At 58.2% G+C, this 19,193-nt stretch overlaps 1 protein-coding gene, 1 long non-coding RNA gene and 1 other non-coding gene across 4 annotated transcripts; all 3 read right to left on the bottom strand.

Moving 5' to 3' along the window:
* Positions 1 to 1,931: 1,931 nt before the first annotated feature.
* Positions 1,932 to 11,064, bottom strand: CERCAM (cerebral endothelial cell adhesion molecule). The gene is made up of 13 exons (XM_090274816.1): positions 10,364 to 11,064; positions 8,860 to 8,970; positions 8,592 to 8,709; positions 7,968 to 8,102; positions 7,606 to 7,810; positions 6,881 to 7,000; positions 6,474 to 6,550; positions 6,256 to 6,362; positions 5,261 to 5,393; positions 3,878 to 4,005; positions 3,525 to 3,728; positions 2,766 to 3,018; positions 1,932 to 2,182 (listed from the first exon to the last, which is right to left on the bottom strand). Exons 1-12 carry the CDS (start codon positions 10,561 to 10,563, stop codon positions 2,766 to 2,768), a joined length of 1,791 nt encoding a protein of 596 aa, XP_090130942.1. The 5' UTR covers positions 10,564 to 11,064; the 3' UTR covers positions 1,932 to 2,182.
* Positions 11,065 to 11,256: 192 nt separating this feature from the next.
* On the bottom strand, positions 11,257 to 16,329 carry LOC150013781 (uncharacterized). 2 transcript variants are annotated; one of them, XR_016510586.1, is made up of 3 exons: positions 16,206 to 16,329; positions 12,371 to 12,624; positions 11,257 to 11,308 (listed from the first exon to the last, which is right to left on the bottom strand). It is a non-coding gene; the product is annotated as an uncharacterized LOC150013781 (long non-coding RNA). The 2 variants fall into 2 exon arrangements; XR_016510585.1 differs by lacking the exon at positions 16,206 to 16,329 and adding an exon at positions 14,856 to 15,398.
* A 1,560-nt stretch (positions 16,330 to 17,889) lies between these two features.
* LOC150013780 (small nucleolar RNA U3) lies at positions 17,890 to 18,104 on the bottom strand. The gene has a single exon (XR_016510956.1). It is a non-coding gene; the product is annotated as a small nucleolar RNA U3 (small nucleolar RNA).
* Positions 18,105 to 19,193: the final 1,089 nt, after the last annotated feature.

Raw genomic sequence — 19,193 nt, 5'->3', positions numbered from 1 at the left:
CGAGAGGCAACTGATCCATGTTTCTCTCCCTCTCTTTCTCCCTTCCCTCCTCTCTCTAAAAAAAAAAAAAAAGAAAAAGAAAAAAACATGGTAGGCTTGACTCCGGCTAGGGCGGCTCCTGGCGTGGTGGCTTCGGTGTCTGTAAAACCTCCTCCTCTCTTGAAACTGTGGGCTTTGCCTCCTTACCACCCCCACTGTCAACGTCCTGGTTGCTGAGTCATCACTGTGTTTCCCCTGGATTATTTTAATGGGCTCCTAACTGGTGTCCCTGTTTCTACCCTGGACGGCCCTGCAGTTCATTCTCAGTCCAGGCACCAGGGTGATCATGTTAAAATGGAAGTCATTTCTCTGCCTCAAACCCCCCGGGAGCCCCTTATCTCACAGTAAAAACTAAACTGGTCTCCCAGGTCCTCTCTGCTCTGGCCCTGACCTTAGATCCCTCATCTCCAGACCTTGGCTCCTCCTCGATCACTCTGCTCCAGCCACACTGGCCTCCTTGCTACCTTTTGAACATGCCCATTCTACTCCTGCCTCAGGACCTTTGCATATGCTGCTCCCTCAGCCTGGAATGAACTTCCTTCAGATTTCCGCATAGCTTGCCCCCTCACCTCCTTCAAGTCTTTGTGCAGATGTTAACTTTTGAGATCATACCTGATGTCTCCTCCCTCGTTTTTCTCTATCTCACTTACCCTCTAATTGTTACGTGTTTTTCTCTGCCACCCTCACTAGAATGTCAGCTCCACGAGGTCAGGGATTTTTTTTTTTGTCTGTTTTATTTACCACTGTATCCTTGGCACTTAGACCTGACCAATAGGAGGTGCTCAGTAAATGTTTGAAGAGCTCAGGGGATACCCAAAGCCTGGAGAGATGTGACTTGCTCAAGGTCATGGCCATCCAGAATCAATGGCTTTCACTCTTGGAACAAACAAATCATTGATCCCACAGTTCTGGCCCGAAGTCCTTCTCACAGCCATGCCAGGTCCTGGAACCAAAGCCCCCAGAACAAAACGAAGGATGGCCCAGCCTCTGCGGGTACTTGTCTGACTCTGCCAGGACCCAGGTGCTTACACAACCAAGTCAAGCGGCTGCCATGGGAGAGAGGCTCTTCTGGAGAAGGAACCTAGAGCTGCCTGTGCTATGGTCCTGTGCTGGTGGAGCGCAAGGCAGCCGCCTGCCCACCCCTCCAGCTGTCTTAGCGCGGGCGCCGGAGACAGTTGCTAGGCCCGGAAGCTTGACTCTAAGGGGTGAGAGGTGGGCTGGGTGGAGCAAGGCCACTGAGTCGCCCACAGCACCGGCTCCCTTGCCCATGTAGGTCCCGTACCAGCAGGGAGCGCCTGAGCCCGCAAGGTCCAGACTCTGCTGCCTGGCGCCCTCTGGTGGCCACACTGGTTCAGGCCAGAGGGGAGCTCTACATCTTCTTCAGCGACGCAACCCTGGGCCTCACCTGGGCCCACCTTGGCCAGCAAGGTGAGGCCCGTGATGACCATGGCAGTCCCGATGGGTGAGCACTCACGGTGGGTTGGGCTGCTCTTCCCATCTCCACTTTACAAACTGGTAGACAAGGAAGCCAGGTGGACCTGACTCCGCCTCCAGGCAGCCCTCCCCTCCCTGTCTCTCCAGCTGCTCATCCACAGACTCCAGACCGAGTAACAAGCAAAGAGACTCACCCATAAGTTAAAAAATATAAAGTGTAAACACCAGCTGGATTTTATTGAGGACCTACTGAGCGCTGGATCCTCCTCCCATCTCCTTGCACTTCCACTGGTCAGGAGAGGGGTGGGCCCTGGCAAGTGAGACCCAGGCTTTGAGCTGGGAGTTGGGAGGGGTGGGCTGAGGTGGAGGTAGAAGTGGGTGGAGGGGCCCCAACAGCTGGGTCCTCAGGGAGGGCAGCTTAAGCCTCCCACCTTCCCTCCACCCCAGACCATGAGGCAGGCAGGCAGGCAGGGTAAGAGGCCCTGCAAGCCCTGTCCTTCCACTACGTGACCTCAGGGAAGGGGACCCATCTCTGGTTTCTCCCAGTGAAAGACAGCACTAGAGGGCAGAGTGGCCGTGCGCCCGGTGGCAGCCAGGTCTCCAATGGATCTATGGTTCCTGGCGGTGGCTCCTGCCAGCAATCTTCATCTCTGCTCCCTGGACAGCTTTGGCCTCCTCCTGAGTTCTCCTTCGGAATCAACACCCAGACCTGGTGGGACAGGGAAGCCAAGAGGAGAGGACAGAACTGGGGTCGGACTATGAGAGGCAGAGGCAGAAACAGACACAGAGTCAGAGGTGAGCAGAGACAGACAGACAGACAGAATCAGAGACAGAGACAGACACCAATGGATACAGAGAAACAAAGAGAGCCAGAGACAGACATAGAGAGAGGAGGCTCTAGAGGCAGATAGAGAAATGCAGAGACAGCCAAAGACACAAAACAGACGTAGATGGGGTCAGAGAGGGGGAGGGGGAGGAGGGGGGGGCGGGAGGGAGAGGGAGAGGGAAGACAGGCTAAGAAGAGGAGAGCAGCCCTGGCTGGTGTGGCTCAACGGACTGAGTGCCGGCCTGAGGTCCGATTCTGGTCAGAGCACATACCTGGGTTGCGGCCAGGTCCCCCGTTGGGGGCATTTGGCCGATGGATGTTTGGCACTCCCTCTCTTTCTCCCTCCCTTCCCCTCTCTCTAAAAGTAAATAAATAAAATCTTAAAAAAGGAACAAAAAAGGGGAGGAGCAGATCTGGACAGACCCAGAGTTGACCACGAAAGGCTGCGAGTCCCGCCCGCCCGCACCTAGAGCTCATCCCTGGGGCGGGACTGGAGGCGGTGCCCACTGCTGCCAGCCAGGTCCAGGCGGGGGCCTCGAAAGGTCTTGTGAGAGCCGCTCCAGCTGATGAGGCGGCCGCTGTCGTCGTCCCAGGGCGAGGATGTCTCCGTGTCACTGAGCCACTCGGCATCCCCCGCATAGTGAGTGGGCTCAGCAAGCAGGGGCCGGACAGAGAAGGCCCGCAGGTCCCGAGGCCAGAAGTGTGCTTTGTACTGCTCGCTGGGGGGGTCGGAGGGGCAGACGGTTTAGGGGGCTGAGGTGAGCCCCAACCCAGACCTCGTGCCAGCCTGGAGCCAGCCCCTCGCCTGGCCGCGGCACCACCCTGCCCTCCCCATCCAGGCCCCACAACAAAGGTGAGAGGCATAGTTTCTCTCTTTTTTCATTGCTTTTAGGAAGGGAGGGGCAGTGAGAAACATCAAACCCACCACCTTTTGGACTATGGGATGATGCTCCAACCAACTCAGCCATATGGCTTCTCTTAGCCCCATCTCCCAGATGAGGAAACCGAGGTCCACAACAGAGAAGTCGCTTAATAAAAACCACAGGGCCAGCAGAGATTTCACACCTAGGCTAGCCTGAGTCCAGGGTGAGGCTGGACCCCTCAACTACTCCTTTGTGACCCGGGAGTAGTGAGTCAGCCTTGCCAGCCTCAGGCTCCCCACCTGCCCAGCCAGGGGCTCACTACTTGCTGAGGTGGGCCTGCACTGCCCCCACCTGAGACTCACTTGGGGTGCTGGTCAAACATGATGGGCAGGAACTCGTCCACGGGCAGCATCCGGCGCAGGGGCTGGGAGGCCAGCAGCTTGCGGGCGCCAGCCAGGCTCAGGGCATATGCCAGTGTCCAGTAGGAGTACCCGGCCACAACCAGGCGCGGCAGCCCCTCCACGGCCACCTCCTCCTCAGGGTTCACCTGCTTCCGGCCAAGGTAGCTGCAGGTGACATCAAGGGTCCCAGGAGTCACTGGAGGTCCTGGCATGTCCTCCAGGACCAGGATAGGGGAAGGAAAGCTCCAAGCAGGAGGAGACAGACCCCCAGTGGCCTGCCCCACTCCCTTGCCCCGAGGGTGCGGGCTGCCTACATCAGGTCCCAGGGAAGTTTCTCTGCCTCCACCTCCTCCATCAGCCTCTCCAAACGCGCCTTGAAGTGGCTCTCAAAGCGCACGTCATCCTCAAACACCACGACCTGGGTCAGGCCCCTGGCCACCACCTGTGGTAAGAGGCAGGGTTGGGGGTGGTCCTTTAGATTCAGGCTGTCCCCTTCCTCCTGGCCAACACTGACACCCTCCCTGGCCTCAGTTATGTGCCAGAGGCTCAGTCCTGGTCACATGCCTCAGCTGCTCCAGAGCCTGCTGGGACTCCCACCGACTAGGAGCTGAAATCCCGATGCCTGGCTCACTCTGGCATTCAAGGCCCTCCAACTTAGACTCATGATGGACTTCGGAACCCAAGCTGCATTCATGAGTGCTACTATATCCCAGGGGCCATAGTGCCCCTGCCTATGGCCAGGGACCCTCAGGGGGCAGCACATGTGATGGCCCTGGACTGCAGTAAGGAGACAGAGACTCAGGGAGGACAAACCACTCATCCAAGGACACACGGACAGGAAGTGGCAGAGCCAGGATCTGAACCCGCACCTGCGGGACTCCAGGGCCCTGGTCCCTACTTCCAGCCTTGTGCTTTCCTAAAGGAAGCTGGGCTGGGCAGGGGTGGGGAGACCCCGGCCCCCAACATCCCTAAGAAAAAGCACTTTCTGCAACTTTTGGAAATGCGGAAAGAACATGAAATCAGCTCACTGAACGGTGAAATGTATGTCATCCGTCAGTCGCTTTGGAGATGGTGGAAAACAAACAGGACTACGAGCTCACACACACAGATCTCGGCTACGGCAGGAAGTAAACACAAGGAGCGCGTCTGTGCACCGCCTTGGGGGCCAGGGTCCAAGCAGTGGCCTCTCGGCCTCACTCACTCACTCACATCCCTGGCGCTGAGGCCTTTCTTCTTCCCAGCCCTAAACACAAGCCACTTCTTCCTGCCGCAGGGCCTTTGCTCCTACTGTTTTCTTCTGCTGCATAGGCTCTTTTCACAGCCTATCAATGGCGAGGCCCACGCTAACCCCATGCCAGGCCCCAAGTCCAGGCCAGACCACACTCTAGAGCATCCTGGGCACCGCCCTTCCGAGGTCAGTGGGTTCTTTCTGGTCCCTGAGCCCCGGGAGGGCCAGGGCTGCATTCTTCTGGTTCACCTCTGTAGTCTCAGAGAAAACATCTCCTGGCACACAGCAGGTGCTGAACAGAGACTGTAGGATGACTAAGACATAGGGCTGGACACACAGCAGGTTTAAAGCTGCTGGTCATCTCTGTTAATGGATTCATTCGCCCACCGTTCACTCCAGGGCTGGGCATAGGGCAGGGACTGGGGGTGCCTGCTCCCCTGAGGGCGTGCGCCGAGCAGCGGGTCCTCACCTCCTCCCAAATGGAGTAGTGGCTCAGGAAGCAGCCCACCTCGCCCTTGGTCAGCGTGCGGCCTGAGTAGGGATCCTGGTAGCCCGGGAGCAGGCCGACGCCGAGGCTCCTCATAACACTGCTGTTGAGTGTTCTGAGAGAGAACAGGTGTGAAGGGGTGAGAGGCGGCCACCAGGGACCTCTCCCCCCGCCGGGGGCGCCTGGCTGGTGCATGCTGGGTCAGTCACACGGAAGTCTGGTTTGAAGGTGGTTTCAGCCTTGTGACTGCTTCGTATGGCCTGAAGCCATCAGCGATGGGGTCGGTGGGGGGAACCATAGCTGCCTCAGGCAGGGGTGACCCACAGGGGAGGGGGAGGCAGCCTGGGGGGGGTGTGCCCCAGGATGACCATGGGGAACATGGCAGAGGCCCAACAAAGGATGGATGTCCTCTAATCAGAAGGGCTAGGGACATATGCAGCAAACAGCAGTGGGCACGTGGGGCTGAGTAACCCTGGGTTCCCCTGGGGAGTGTGACAGGTCTGGTCCCACCCCACCCATCAGGGACCTAAGTCCAGGATGGGGGAGGATAACCCTGATGATTATCATGAAGACACCTAAGCTTGGAATACTTACTGCGTCAGGCCCTAACCCCTCACAAACCCCTGAGAGGAAGCCGCCATGATTCACCGAGTGAGTACACAACAGGGCCGAGAGGCGGGGGTGACTTGTCAAAGTCACCCAGCTGCTAAGCGGCAGAGCTGGAGCCCAAGCTCAGGTGCTCCAGATCCTGGGCCTTAACCACCATAGTCGCCTCCCTCCAGCGGGCTGCAGATGGGTGCCCTGTCCTGGTCTGTCTGCCCTGGGACTCCCTGAGACAGAATTACTCAGGCCCTGTCTGAATACCTCCTGGAACAGGAAACTCGCTCCACTCATTCCTCTGCCTTTCCCACACCCTGGGAGCTCCAATGGACCTCACTGCCCCCCACTTCGTCGTCTGGGGCCCCCGGGAGCCTCACCGGCCATCCACGGCTTCCACCACCCGCCCAGAGATCTCCATTTCCCAGAGCGAGCTCAGCATGCGCTCCCGGCGGTCGGGCCTGCGGGCCAGGCTGATGACAAAGACCTGGAGGAGGCAGGGGAGGAGGGATTGGAGAGGGGGTGCAGTGGAGGGGAGGACCCACAGGGAGAGCCCACCCGCTTCCTGACCCCAGTCCTGCAGGTTGAGGAAACTTACCTCATCAAACCCCATCTTGGTGGGACTCTTTGGGGGCCGGGACACATGAGCCGAGGCCCACATAGGGGGCCCGTCCACTGCAGAGGAAAGCACCCCCAATCATGAGTCCCTCTGGTTGTTGTCAGCAGGGACCTTGGAGTCCTAGCCCCCCACCCCAACTCCTGCCCCCTCAGCAGAATGCCCAGTAGGAGGGGCCCTTAAGAGGTCACGGAAGCCACCTGCCTCCATCGTACAGATGGGGAGACTGAGGCCCAGGGGAGAACAGGACTTCCCGTGTCAGGAATGAGTTAGGGGTGAGGCTGGGACCCCAAGCCCAGTGCCCAGTCAGGTCTGGGGGCTCGGGGAAGGAGCACATGGGAGGCAGGGAGCGACGGTAGCAGGCGGGCACCTCCGCTCCCAGCCCTCACCTAGCGCTTCCAGGATCAGGTGGATGAAGTTGAGCTTCTCGTCCTCCAGGTCCTGGTGGGACTTCACGGGCACGTTCATGTACCCGTAACGGTGCTCGTTGCACACGTGGACTGAGACGCCTGAGAGACAGGCTGGGTGAGTGCTGGCATATGGGGGGCCCTCAGAACCCAGCTGAGAGGTCCTGGGCCCAGTCCTGCCATGTCTGGGTTGCAAGCCAGGTCCCCAGTTAGGGTCATGCAAGAGGCAACCACACATCGATGCTTCTCTTCCTCTTTCTCCTTCCCTTCCCTCTCTCGCTAAAAACAAATAAAATCTTTTCTTCTTCTTTTTTTTTTTTTTTTTTTTTTTTTAAGAAAGAAGCTCTCCTTTTTGTCATGGCTGTGATTGGACATTGATTTGTGTGCTCCTTTGAATGATGGGAAGGAGGCTCCAGGAGGGCAGGGGCTGCCTGCTTTTACTCATCACTATCTCCCCAGTATCTGGCACATGGTAGGTACTCCATAAATATTTGCCTAGTGAAGGAATCCATAAAAGTGCCACAATGAGGACAGCCAGAAGGAGGATCTAACCCGCTGGAGCAGTGAGCTCAAGAAAGACTATATGTGACCCAAAGGACAAACAGGAGTTAACAAGATGAACTGTGGAAGGACATGCAAAGCAGAAGGAACAGCATGTGCAAAGGCCCAGAGGCTTCCAAGGAATGATCAAGGAGAGCTGTGCTCACCAGCAGCCTGACAGGAGTAGGCGAAGACGATGATGTCATCAAAGGGCCAGGTGTAGTTGGGGTGAGGGGGGTAGAAGGCGAGCTGGTCTGCCCCGTCCGCCCACAGGGATACCAGGAAGGTGGAGTGGACCATGGGGACCTGGAAGCAGCCCCAGCGCTGGCGGTTCTTGGTGGGGAAGTACTCGGCTGTGCGGCGGTAGTAGCCCTAGGGAAGGTGCTCTGGGCAGTGAGAGGGTCCCCACCATCCCAAGAACACTGCTCCCCACCACGGCACACAAACCCTGAGGCCTTCAGTTTCTCTGCTCTTCATGTCCCTCCTCCCAGAACCCCAAGCTTCCTGGGGACCCCATCCCCGGCCTCACCTGTGGCGTAATCCCGCACCAGAAATTGGAATAGTAGGTCTGAGAGTCCAGCATTGGGGCCACCACAGCCAGCCTCTGCTCTATCAGGAGCCGCAGTGTCTGGTTGTTGGTCAGGATGTTGTCTGTATCTGCAAACTTGGAGGACGGGCCTGTCACAGACCCCAGCCTTGCCTGGGCTGCAGCCCTCAGGGACTCATGATTGCCTGAGACCCACAGTGGCCCCCAGAATCCAATGGGGGTCCCTCAGAGAGGTCTAACCTACAAACTAGCAGATCTGTTTCTGGACCAAGGATCTAGTGTGGGGCACTGGCTCAGGACTGGGTCCCAAGATAAGACCCGAGTTGCTGATCCCAGAACTTTATCTGAGAACTGACTTAGGGAGTAGATCCAAAGGCCTATTCTGAGCTCTGGTTTGGGGAACTAGGCTCAGTGTACACTTTGGGATCTGTTTCAGGAATCCAGGCTTAGGATCTAGTCTGAGTTCAAGCACAGGGGTCCAGGCTCAATATCTGGTCTGGTTTCTGATGCAGGTCACTAGCCTAAGGGAGGTTGTCACCCCAAAATTTGTCAGGGAACAGATCCCAGCACATATGGGAAGCCCAACCCTAGGTGAGTCTTTCTTACCAGGATATAGTCAGCCCTCAAGCCCCTGGCAAAGGTCAGGGCTTCCTGCTTCAGCTCCATCAGAAACTGGTGCCTTTCTTTGGTCCAGTGCTTGGGACCCTCTTCGTCTGGGTAGGGCCTGAGGGGTAAAGACATGAGATGTTCCCATGGGGTAGGCGCTTCTCCCTCTCTGCAGGGCCGTGGACAGAGCCTAGCCTGGAAACTGTGGCTCAGGCTGTCCCGTGTCCTCTCCGGGTGGCAGCTGTTGCCCGTCTTCCTAGATCACCACCTGCGCTCCCCCTCAGGCCTCCAGAGCACGGCTGCATAGTCCTTGCGCACGGCGGCCAGCCACTCCTGCAGCATCCCCGTGGTGTTGTCCGCGTTGTGGTCCGTGGCACACCTGGGGACACAGGGGGAAGAAGAATGAGGGGGTGCAGCCACAGAAGGACCAAACTCCGAGGAGCCTTGACCCTCCGGAGCACCGAGAGCTGTGAGGCCGGCAGATCCTGCTAGGAGCAGTGGCGGTACATATGCCACAGAGGGTCTGAGAGCAGGCGGCCATGTCCCCAGCACAGGTCTGTGATCCACTGTGTGACTGAAGGCAAGTCCCCGTCCTTCTCTGGGCTTCCCTTTCTTCCTCGGTAACTGTAAGATGCCCTGCCGAGGCTGGAACCAGCTCAGCAGGCTGAGATAACAGAACTGGAGTGCATTTCAAAAGATGTAAAGTACCTCAGCTCTGAAGAACATACCTGCCATGTGGCCTGGTTCCCTTCCTTCCTTGCTATGTGACCAAAGTTCAGCCCTTTACCCCGAGTCAGGACTGGACAGAGGGCCTGATGCTTCTCTCCGCCCGAAAGTTGTCATGAGGACCAAACCATAGTCTGAGCGTCCCTGAGAAGTGCTGATGGGCCCACAGAACAGACGCCACAGCACATGGCTCTCCTCTCCTCTCCCATGACCCAGTGGGGGTTGGGGGCTTAGCCAAGAGCCCAGGTTTTAGGTGACACTGTGCCTTTAAGCTAATTCCCCAGACATGAAGACTAACTACGTGTCAAGTCCCATAGGGGTGGGAACTAACAACTCCCAAACTGTGGTAATTGCGGGCAGCCTCCCCAGGCCACGGCTCCACCCCCAGCCCAAGTTTGGTGTGTTGTGAGCAGCAGTGTGTCATTTCTCTCAGCTTATCCCCAGCCTCAGCTCGGGGCTCCTCCCTGTCCTGGCTTCCACAGACTGTGGCCTCTGACTCCACTGCCCCGTGGGGATGACTGCGGGGCAGGGGGGGGACACCAGAGGGAGGGCACTGCCAGCAGCTGGCAGGACCAACCCTCTAAAGAGAGTCTGGAACCAGCTCAGTGGGAGGGGTCAGGTCTGACTCCCCTGCAGAGCAGCCTGGAGCCCAGGGCTGACAGCACCCCCACTGCTACCCAGGAACACCCCCACCCCCCCAACCCCCCGTCCTGCTGATCCCTGCCACTTTGGGCCCCAGGGAAGCCAGCTGTTCCTGTCTGCTCCACTCAAGTCAAGCCAACCACAGGTGTGACAGCAAGAGGGGCTAGGCCCCCCTTACACCCAGAGGAAGAGGAAGGGCCAGGGTAGGTGCCCGAGGGTCAGCCTAAGGCCTCAGGGGTTGGTCTGCAGGGCCAGGGGGCAGGGGGTGCTGCCTGGGCTAGGGGCTGCGCAGGACTGTCTGCGAGGGGAGGGGCCTGTCTGGATGGTGTCGGGACAGGCAGCAGACGGGGCGGGGGGCGGGGGGGCAGATGCCCAGTGGGTGCCCATGACCGGGTCTCTCTCACCAGAGGGCCAGCCGGGCCCGGGGGTAGTCCAGCCGCTCCAGAGCGCCCAGGTAGTGCGGCAGCGAGTGCTCGGCATTGCGGGCCAGGATGGCAATGACCACGACGGGGGACGGCGGCTCCGCGACGCCCGTGACCTGAAGCCGCGGCCCCAGCAGGAGCAGCAGCTGGAGCAGCGGGGCGGCAGCGGGGGCAGCGCGCATGGCTGGCGCTCCGTTGGCGGCGGCGGCCCCCGGGGCTCCCGGCTGGGCCGAGGGGGAGTGGGCGGTGCGGCGGGCCCGGGGCGGAGCCCGGGGACGGGGCGGGGCGGAGGCGGCCAGGAGAGGGGTGGGGGGAGCGTACCCCCCCTAAAGTGGGCTCCCACTCCCCACCGTTACACGGAGATTTTCAAGGGATCTCTCCTCGGCCAGAGGCACCGAAGGGCCAGGGCCCGGAGACCCGTCCCAGACGCGACCTGGGAGCAGCCCCCTCCCGGCTGCACGCCCGAGAAGGGAAGGAGGAAAGAGGGGAGTCTGGGGTGACGGCATCCGAGCCGGCCCGGCGTCTGCGAACGCTCCACTTCAAATCCCTGAGCGGGCAACCCCCGGAAACAGGCTTCACCGAGCGCCCGACACCCCAGAGGCCGGGTTCCCCGGCTCTCCGTCTGACCCTGGGACCTCAGCCACCCACCCAGAAGGGCAGGACCGACTCCTCGCCGCGGCCCGGGATCCCCGGCCCCGCCCCCCTGAACCCCCCCTGCCCCGGGCGCCCTCTGGCGGGCCCAGACGGAACTTCGCAGAGCCGCGAGGCAACTCGTGCTCCTGAAAGCGAGACCGGCTTGGGGGGTGCGGAGGGCGTCCTCCTGACCTGGGCGCGCCATCCCGCTGCGGTCCAAGCCTGGCGCCGCCGCGCGTCCTCGTCCTCGTCCTCGTCCTCGCCTCTGTCGTCGGTGCCGGCACTGCTTCGACCCTTTAAGAGAGCCAAGTCCACTCTTAGACTGAGTGCAGAACTAGGAAGCGCCACGCAGCCCCTCGGGCGCGTCCCAGCCCCCTTTCAACCTTCCTTTGGGGCAGAGTTGGGGTCACTGCCTGATACAATGGAAAAAGCACCACCCCCCAATTCACGACGCAACTACCCCTGGGCTCCAAATGCCATCCCCTTGCCCTTCCTGGATGGCTCACCTCCCTCTCTTCTGGACCTTCCTTCGACATTCCAAAGGACTTAAATCTCCCCCAACTTAAAATACAAAACACCAAGCTTCCTGCCGGGCCCCCAGCTGCGGCCCTCCCTCCAAAACTCTTGGAGGGGATTGCCTTGCCCCCTGCCTTGCTTCCTTATCTCCGTTCTGAGTTTGACACAGGCCAAGACTGCTCCAGCCAGACCGCTCCTGCTAAGACCAGCATCCTCCTGGCCACTCCCCACAACGGATGCTTCTTCCTCGCCCAAGAGGGCAGCTGACCACATGGACTACTAGCTCCCGGTTTCTGGAAAACTGACATGCATCTCTGCTACCTACCTATATCCACAGTCCATCTGTCCAAAACCTGCTCCCACTCTGGTGGCCTCTCAACTATAGGGAATGGCACCTCTTCCCACCCAGTCCCTCAACCTGGAGACCTGGGTGTCCCTGATAACGAGCCCTTCTCTCTCAGCTGAGTCCATCACCTCACCCCCCTCAATGTCTCCTGCACGTGGCCACCTCATCACTCAGGCACTGTCACTTGCCTGGCTCAGGACATCAGGACCACTTACCTGGGTCCCTGCACCTCCCAGCTCCCCGCACCCCCTGGCTTTCTCCCTGGAAACCATTCTGCACCCAGTGGCCCTTCATTAATGCCTGACATCAGCACGCTGGATGGGATATGCGGGGGACTGCCCATGGCCCTCAGAGAAGAGCTCAAACCCCTCAAGGGGCAACGAGGCCCTGTGTGGCCTGCCTCTTCAACTCCTCTGACCTCTTCTCCCACCCAGTCTTCTGCTTCGGCCAAATTGGACTATGTACGGTTTCCAGAACACTCCATGATTCAGTACCTTACCACATCCTCTTTTCTTGTCCATCCTCTGCTTGAACTGGCCAACTCCCAGAGGCCCTCCAGTCTCAGCTTCAACTTCCTTCCTCTGGGGAGCCTCTCCCAGTGTCATGCCTAAGGGGCGTGCCCCTACGTGGCATCCTGATAACCCCATTCATTCAGCAATTATGTACAGGACACACGCTAGGTGCAAGCAGGGCTCTAGGTAGTGGGGTACACAAGGCAGACCATGTCTGTTCCATGGGCGCTCACATTCTGCGGAGAGCAGACGGGAAACAACAGGCGATAAAGGATCGTTTCAAAGAAAGTAAATGCTATAAGCAAAATAAAACAAATGAATACAAACAGAGAGCAGCCAGGGTGGGAAGTAACATTGAGTCGAGGGGTCAGCGAAAACATCGCAGAGCATAAGGGGAGCCAGCCAAGGGAAGTTCTGGGGGAACAGTGCTCCAGGTGGAAGGAGCAGGTGGGGCCCATGTCATTCGGTGGGAACAAGCCAGGAGGTTGTGGTTGGAGCCAAGCGAGCCAGGGGAATGTGGGAAGAGGTGAGGACCACCTCAGGCCTTGAAGCCACAACAGGATATTGATTTTTTTTTTTTTTAAGTGCACCAAAGCCCTGACTGGTGTGGCTCATGCATTGAATGCCTGGCTGCAAACTCAGGGGCTGCAGGTTCAATTCCCTCAGGGCACATGCCTGGGTTGCGGGCCATTATCCCCAGTTGGGGGCGTGCAAGAGGCAATTGATCTTTCCCACGTACATCCATGTTTCTCTCCCTCTCTTTCTGCCTCCTTTCCCCCCTCTCTAAAAATAAATACATAAAATTTATTTTAAAAAGTGCAATGAAAAGCTCCGGGTGTGTATCACAGTTGGTCAGAGCATCATCCCGATATCCCAAGGTTGTGGGTTCAATCCCTGGTCATAGAACATGTGGGAATCCACCAGTGATGCATAAATAAGTAGAACAACAAAGCGACTTCTCTCTCTCTTTCTCTCTCTAAAATCAACTTGAAAAAGAAGAAATTTAAGTGCAATGAAAAGACATTAGAGGGGATAAGCAGAGAATTGAAATTATTTGTTTTTAAGAGATTGCTCTGGCTACAGCTCAGAGGGAGGACCAGAGGGCAAGGGTGGAAGGTGGAAGACCCTTGCACAGGGAGAGGTGCTGGTGGGTGGGGCTGAGGGGCGTGATGGGATTAGGTGTGGGAGATGGAGAGAGGAATCAGGGTGACCCACAGCGTTTGCAACCCAGCTGGATCGTGGGCTACTTTCTGAATGGGGAATACCTGAGAAGGTGGAATGTAAACTGGGTTCTGTTTTGGGCCTTATTTTGAGCTGCTTTTTAGAATTCCAGGTGAAAGGATCACACCCAAGATCTACCTGGCTGTGAGTTCTGAGGCAGGGACCAGTCCACCTCCATCACCATTTTATTCCTGGCCCTGGAGCAGGGCCAGCCGGCTGATAGGAAGGTGATGGAATAAATCACTGTGCAGATGGGCTGATCAGGCACCTGCACTCCACTTATACTCATTGGTTTTTTGCCCCAAACTAGAATAATAAGGCATAGTCTACAAAGGTCATATTAGGCCACACTCACAGCAATTATAAAGCAGTGCTTCTCAAAGTATGGTCCCTCAATCAGCCAGCATCAGTGTTACCTAGAAATTGCTAGAAATGCAAATTCCTAGGCCCTCCCCATCCCTACTGGATCAAAAACAATGAGCCTACTTGAAGCAGGCTAACGGGTGAAGCTGCTCTTTATGGGGCCTAAGGCCCTGTTCTCCAGGTCATGAAGGATACGTGTCTGGGGAAAAACGGGGCCCATCTGTCTGGTTAGGACACAGACCATCCTGGACCCACATCTAGCTGCGCACTGGCCCCCCCCCCGCCCCCCCAGCATCTTACCTCCCCCCCCCCGCCCCCCCAGCATCTTACCTCCCATCCCTCAGCCCCTGTAGTTCTGGCCAAAGCCGGGTGGTGGCGCCCGCGCCTTAGGCTTCGCTCTGGCACCAGGAACTAGAGACCCCAGAAGAACTGTCCCCCTCCCCAGTACCTTCTTCCTGCTGGGAGCTGAGCTCCAAGGCCTGCCCACTGGTAAAGGCTCTGCAGGGTGGCCTTCATAGGAAGAGGGGCGCTGAGGTTGGTACCCCCAAGGTGAGGGCCAACCCCCTCTTCCTGGAGATTAGGAAGGTGGGCTAGAGGCCACCCTAGGTCAGAGAGACATTAGGGGTGTCTAGCCTGTAGGACTTGAGGGTCCAGAGCCTAGGCAGGGGGCTCCGGTCCAGTGGGCTCTGCCCACACTCCCATTAACCCTCTGCCTACCCTGCCCAGCCTCATGCGAGGTCTCAGGTGCCGCTTCCCTGCCAGTGGGAGAGCACAGCCTGGAGGTACCCCACGGCCCCCGCAGGGCCCCGGGGTTGGGGTGTCCCAAGCAGGTTGGGAATGGGGCCCACAGCTGAGAGGATGCTTGGACGGAGCTCTTTCTTACCAGCTGCCAGCTTCACATCGCCTGGGTTGGGGGCTCTCCGGGCCCCTGTCCTGCTTTGTGGTCAAGGGGACCCAAGATCCTGGCCAGAGGAGGAGCCCACACCCCACTTCTGGTCCTGGTGTAGCTCGGCAGATAGGTGTCTAGGAGCCCTGCCTGGGCTCTCTCCCACCTCAGTCTCCCAGCCCGGTTCCCAGAGGACCCGGGGCTGAGCACAGGCTTGCCCCACATCTGCTCCCCTGCCTCTCATCTTTCCTGAGGGGAGACAGAGCCCCCCAAATCCCGCTGGAGTCACTCTGCCCACTCTGTTTAGACTTAGCGTACCTTGGCCTCTCCAGGAATCTGCCTGCACACCCTCATCTCCTGCAGTCCCACCCAACACCCACACCCACTCCAGAGGACTCCCTCTTGGCCAGGCCTTCCTCTCCCAGGACCCAAGATGCGGAGCTGTCCTGCGAAGCTCTGCCTCCTTCCTCAGGAGGCTGGGGCCAGGCCAGCTGTTTTCCATGGCCAGCCAGCTGTTTTGCCCATCAGGGAGCAGCCCTGGCTCCTCTGCGAAAACCGTTGCTGTGGCTGGGCTGCAGCGTGGCAGCCCGGCTGGGCCAGGGCCTGGGAGCTGTTAACTCCTCTGGGCCCAGGCAGCCCCTTCCCTCCCCCCACCCCAACACCACCCACCCCTTCTGCCTCCCCCCTCCAAGCCCTGCAGGAGTATCTAGTCAGGAGACTTCTAGAGACCCCAAGAAGACCAAGCATTGTTATCCCCACGCCCATCAACAACTGCTAACTCTCCCCTTCCCCTCAACAGAGCCTTGTCCTCAGGTGACCCCAGGTGAGGAAGGTTCAAAGGGATCAGTGTTACCCCATTTGGAACAAGAACAAGAACAGCTGTTACTAAATGACTGCTGTGTGCCAGGCACGGTGCTAAGTGCTTTAAATGTATGATTGACTTAATTTTCACCACAATCTTGGGAGGTGGGGAATGTTTTCTTTTCTTTTTTTTCTTTTTTTAAAATCCTTACTCGAGACATTTTCTCATTATTTTTAGGGAGAGAGAGAGAGTGGCGCATTGATTGGTTGCCTTCTGGTACGCATCCCGCCGAGGACCAAACCCACACCCCGGGTATGTCCTGACTGGGAATCGAACCCACAACCTTTTTTTTAGTCTATGGGACGATGCTCCAACCAAGTGAGCCACACTGGCCAGGGCTGGAGGGAATATTTTCATTTAACAGATGAGGACACCGTAGTGTGGGAATCTGAGTCAGTCAGCCAAGCTCACGCAGAGCTGGGGTTTGAAACTCCCTGCCTCTCTCTGGCCGGCCCTGGTGGCTCCAGAATCACCAAGTTCCTCACCCAAGGCTTTCTTTTGCCGGTCTGGGCCTCAGTAGCCCCATCCGTGAAATGGGAAGACTGAGGGGTAGACTTGGCATCACCACCAGCTCCCGTAGGCTGAGTCCGGAGCTGTGCCAGGCTCTGTGTTCAGTATTTATTAGCAGATCATTGCTCCTGGTGGCGGCAGTCAGCCTGGGCTCGGATCCCGGCTCCGCTGCTTCCTGGCAGCCTGGCTTTGGGCCAGAGACTTTAGCTCGCAGAATCTTGGTGTCCAAAGCTGGAAAACGGATATAAGAATGTACCCAGTGCGTCCTCAATTTTGTTGTGAGAAGGGCTAGATAACGCAGGTAAAGTGGTTAGCATGGTGCCCAGCACGGAGGAATCAGGTGGGAATGTTACCCCTTACTAATATGGCCATTAACCACACCCTGGAAGTGGCCCACCCACCACTGTGCACCCCCATGCTCAGCACAGAGCTGGCACATAGGTGGCCTCTGTGGTTACTTTGTGAATGAATGAACGCTGATACAGTGGTACCCACACGGGGACAGCAGGCTGAGACAGGCCCAACCTGCCCAAGAGCACAGTAACCAGAGGAACTATGGGGATCCCAAGGTACCCTGCTCTTACTCCTGCACCCCTATGGCCTTCCTTCCTGAGGCTGGACTCTGGTCTGGTGGAAGGTGAGGACGGGCAAGGGAACAGGGACAATCCCAGGGCTGAGACAGCCCAGAAGGTGGCTGGGTGGGACCTCAGGGTCTGGGAACGACCCCTCAGGATGCAGTGACCCGTGCTCTCCCCCTCTGTCCCCTCCCCCTGCCCACCATGGGTCAGCTCCCTGGTCCCAGCCTAGACATCTGGAACTGGGGCAGACAAAGGACTGCAAGGAGGGACAATAACCTTCTGTCCATTTTCAGATGCCGGGCCGGGCCTGGCCAGGGCTGGGGGCCGGAGCCCCGGCGAGGCGGTGCCAGGCCCCCCGTGGGCAGCGGACAATGTTGGCAGTGATGGAGAGGAGGCATTTCAAAGCGTTTTGTTCACACTGACCCCCGCCCCACACATCTCGACCCAGCTCGGGGTGAGGCCCCAGCCCCACCCCCAGCCACCCAGGCCCCTGCTCTAGGCGGCTTGGGGACTGGCCACATTCTTGACCTCAGGGGAAAAGTTTAGACTCTTTGGGCCCTGGGCAACAATAACGGTGTCACAGAACTGATTTAGGGGCAGCACTCACCGCCACAAAGCAGCAGACAAAGAACCAGGGCTGAGAAGGCGCAGGGGCTCAGAGCGTGGGGCTCCAGGCTCTGCTCGCTGCTCTCCTGGGCTCTGCCTGGGGTGGGGGGGGGCGGCTGGGTGCCAGTGGAGGCCTGGAGGTGGGAAGGGGGCAAAGGAGAAGAGATCCCAGTGGGAATGGGGGCGCAGGGCGGGGCTGAGCGCCACTTCCTCCTCCACCACCAGTTTGCTATGTGATCCTAACAAGTCCCCCACTCCGCGCCTCAGCGTCCCCACCTATAATAAGGAGGCTAACCTGTAAGGCCAAAAGCTGGAGGCTCAGACCTTGCAGTCAGAAGTGTGTTGATGATGATGATGATGAGGGTGGTTAAGTATTTACAGCTTCACGCTGAGCCCGTGTCACAGGTGCCGGGCACTGTAATCACTAACCCTTTTTGGGCCTTCATCCTTTTTTAACTACGCTGGAGAGAGAGTGCTCAGGTGGCCCCCTCTCCCTCTTACTCTCCTGGAGGAAGAGGGGAACGATTGATTATCAACGGCAAACGGCAGCTGCGGGAACAACGCCAAAGACAGCTTCACACTCAGGAGAGAACACTGTGCCTCCCGGTCGTGGTCTCCTGTGCGCTGTTCACTCACAGAAACTTCTCCAGTAACAAACTACAGAGAAATGACCTCTGAAAACATAGTCTTCTCATCCTTTTTTAATGTTCAGTCCTCACCCAACCTCACAAAGCAGGCGTGTCATTAACCCCAGTTTACAGCTGATCGCTGAAGCTCAGAGAGGTTGAGTCACTCGTCCAGGCCCACACAGCAGGCAGGTTGTGGAGCCGACGCGAGCAAGGCTGGTCCGCCTCTGATTGATTACACGGCAGCGGGAAGGGGAGAGAGGCAAGGAGGCAGCTGGACTCTGGTGAGTTCTGGGTGGGAGGGCCTCTTCTCCCAGCCAGAAGGCTATGAATAAATAAATGTCTGATTACTCCCAGGGGGAATTCCACCCTTGGAGCAGGTGCCTTTAAAAACGAGATTGATTCTTGTCTGCGAGCAGAGGTTGGCCTGAGCAGACACCCAGATGCCGAGGACTGGACGTGATGACCTCTAGTGGAGACCTCTTAGGAGAGAACATTTAAGGACTCAGGGCTATGGGTTCAAAAGCCAGCTGGATTTCTCCCGGTAGTGTATCCACGGACAAGTCATCTCACTGTTCTGGGCCTCAGTTTCTCAATCTGTACAGCTGGCCTCGCTTTCTAGGAGTGTGGCGACCATTCAGTGAGGTACAGGGAAGGCCTTAGAACAGCTCCTGACTCAGGGAGTGCCGCCTTCTTTCATTCGGCAAGGTCCTCCCAGCCACCAGGACACAGCAAGGTGGGCGCCGTGACATACAGTCAGCTGTTGACCTTGCTTTCCAGAAAGTGGTTGGGCTTTGATGACAGCGTGAGAGACTATGGTTAGACACTGAGAGCAAAGGGGGCCCTGTTCTTCGGGATCCGTAAGGCAGAGGCCAACCACGGCTTCCCAGACACAGTTAAAGGAGACTGTGGCTTCTCTGGTGCCTGAGCAGGACTGCTTGGCCCTGGCTGTGATGCCTGGCAAGAGCACAGACAGAGAAGGGGGCCCTGGGGGGGGGGGGTGCTGTCCAGAGCCTTCCCCCTCGCCCTTAAATCCGGAGGGACCAAACTGTATGTGGAGAGGGAAGGGGAGGTGGTCACGCGTGGCGTCCACAGCACAAACAGTACTGCCCTCGGCGCCTTAAGGGGACTGGTGGGTTTGAGTCCCAGTTCT

This window comes from Furipterus horrens, unplaced genomic scaffold (genome assembly GCF_987537825.1).
Source record: "Furipterus horrens unplaced genomic scaffold, mFurHor1.1.pri manual_scaffold_4, whole genome shotgun sequence".
Lineage (NCBI taxonomy): Eukaryota > Metazoa > Chordata > Mammalia > Chiroptera > Furipteridae > Furipterus > Furipterus horrens.
Note: the sequence above shows the minus strand (reverse complement) of the source record. Positions and strands in the feature narration are given on the sequence as shown.

Coding starts and splice junctions, on each gene's coding strand:
- CERCAM (XM_090274816.1), bottom strand. CDS start 10,563: ATGCGCGCTGCCCCCGCTGCCGCCCCGCTGCTCCAGCTGCTGCTCCTG. Junction 8,710..8,859: donor AGGCCTGAGGGGGAGCGCAG/GTGGTGATCTAG, acceptor TTTACCCCTCAG/GCCCTACCCAGACGAAGAGG. Junction 3,729..3,877: donor AAACTTCCCTGGGACCTGAT/GTAGGCAGCCCG, acceptor TGTCACCTGCAG/CTACCTTGGCCGGAAGCAGG.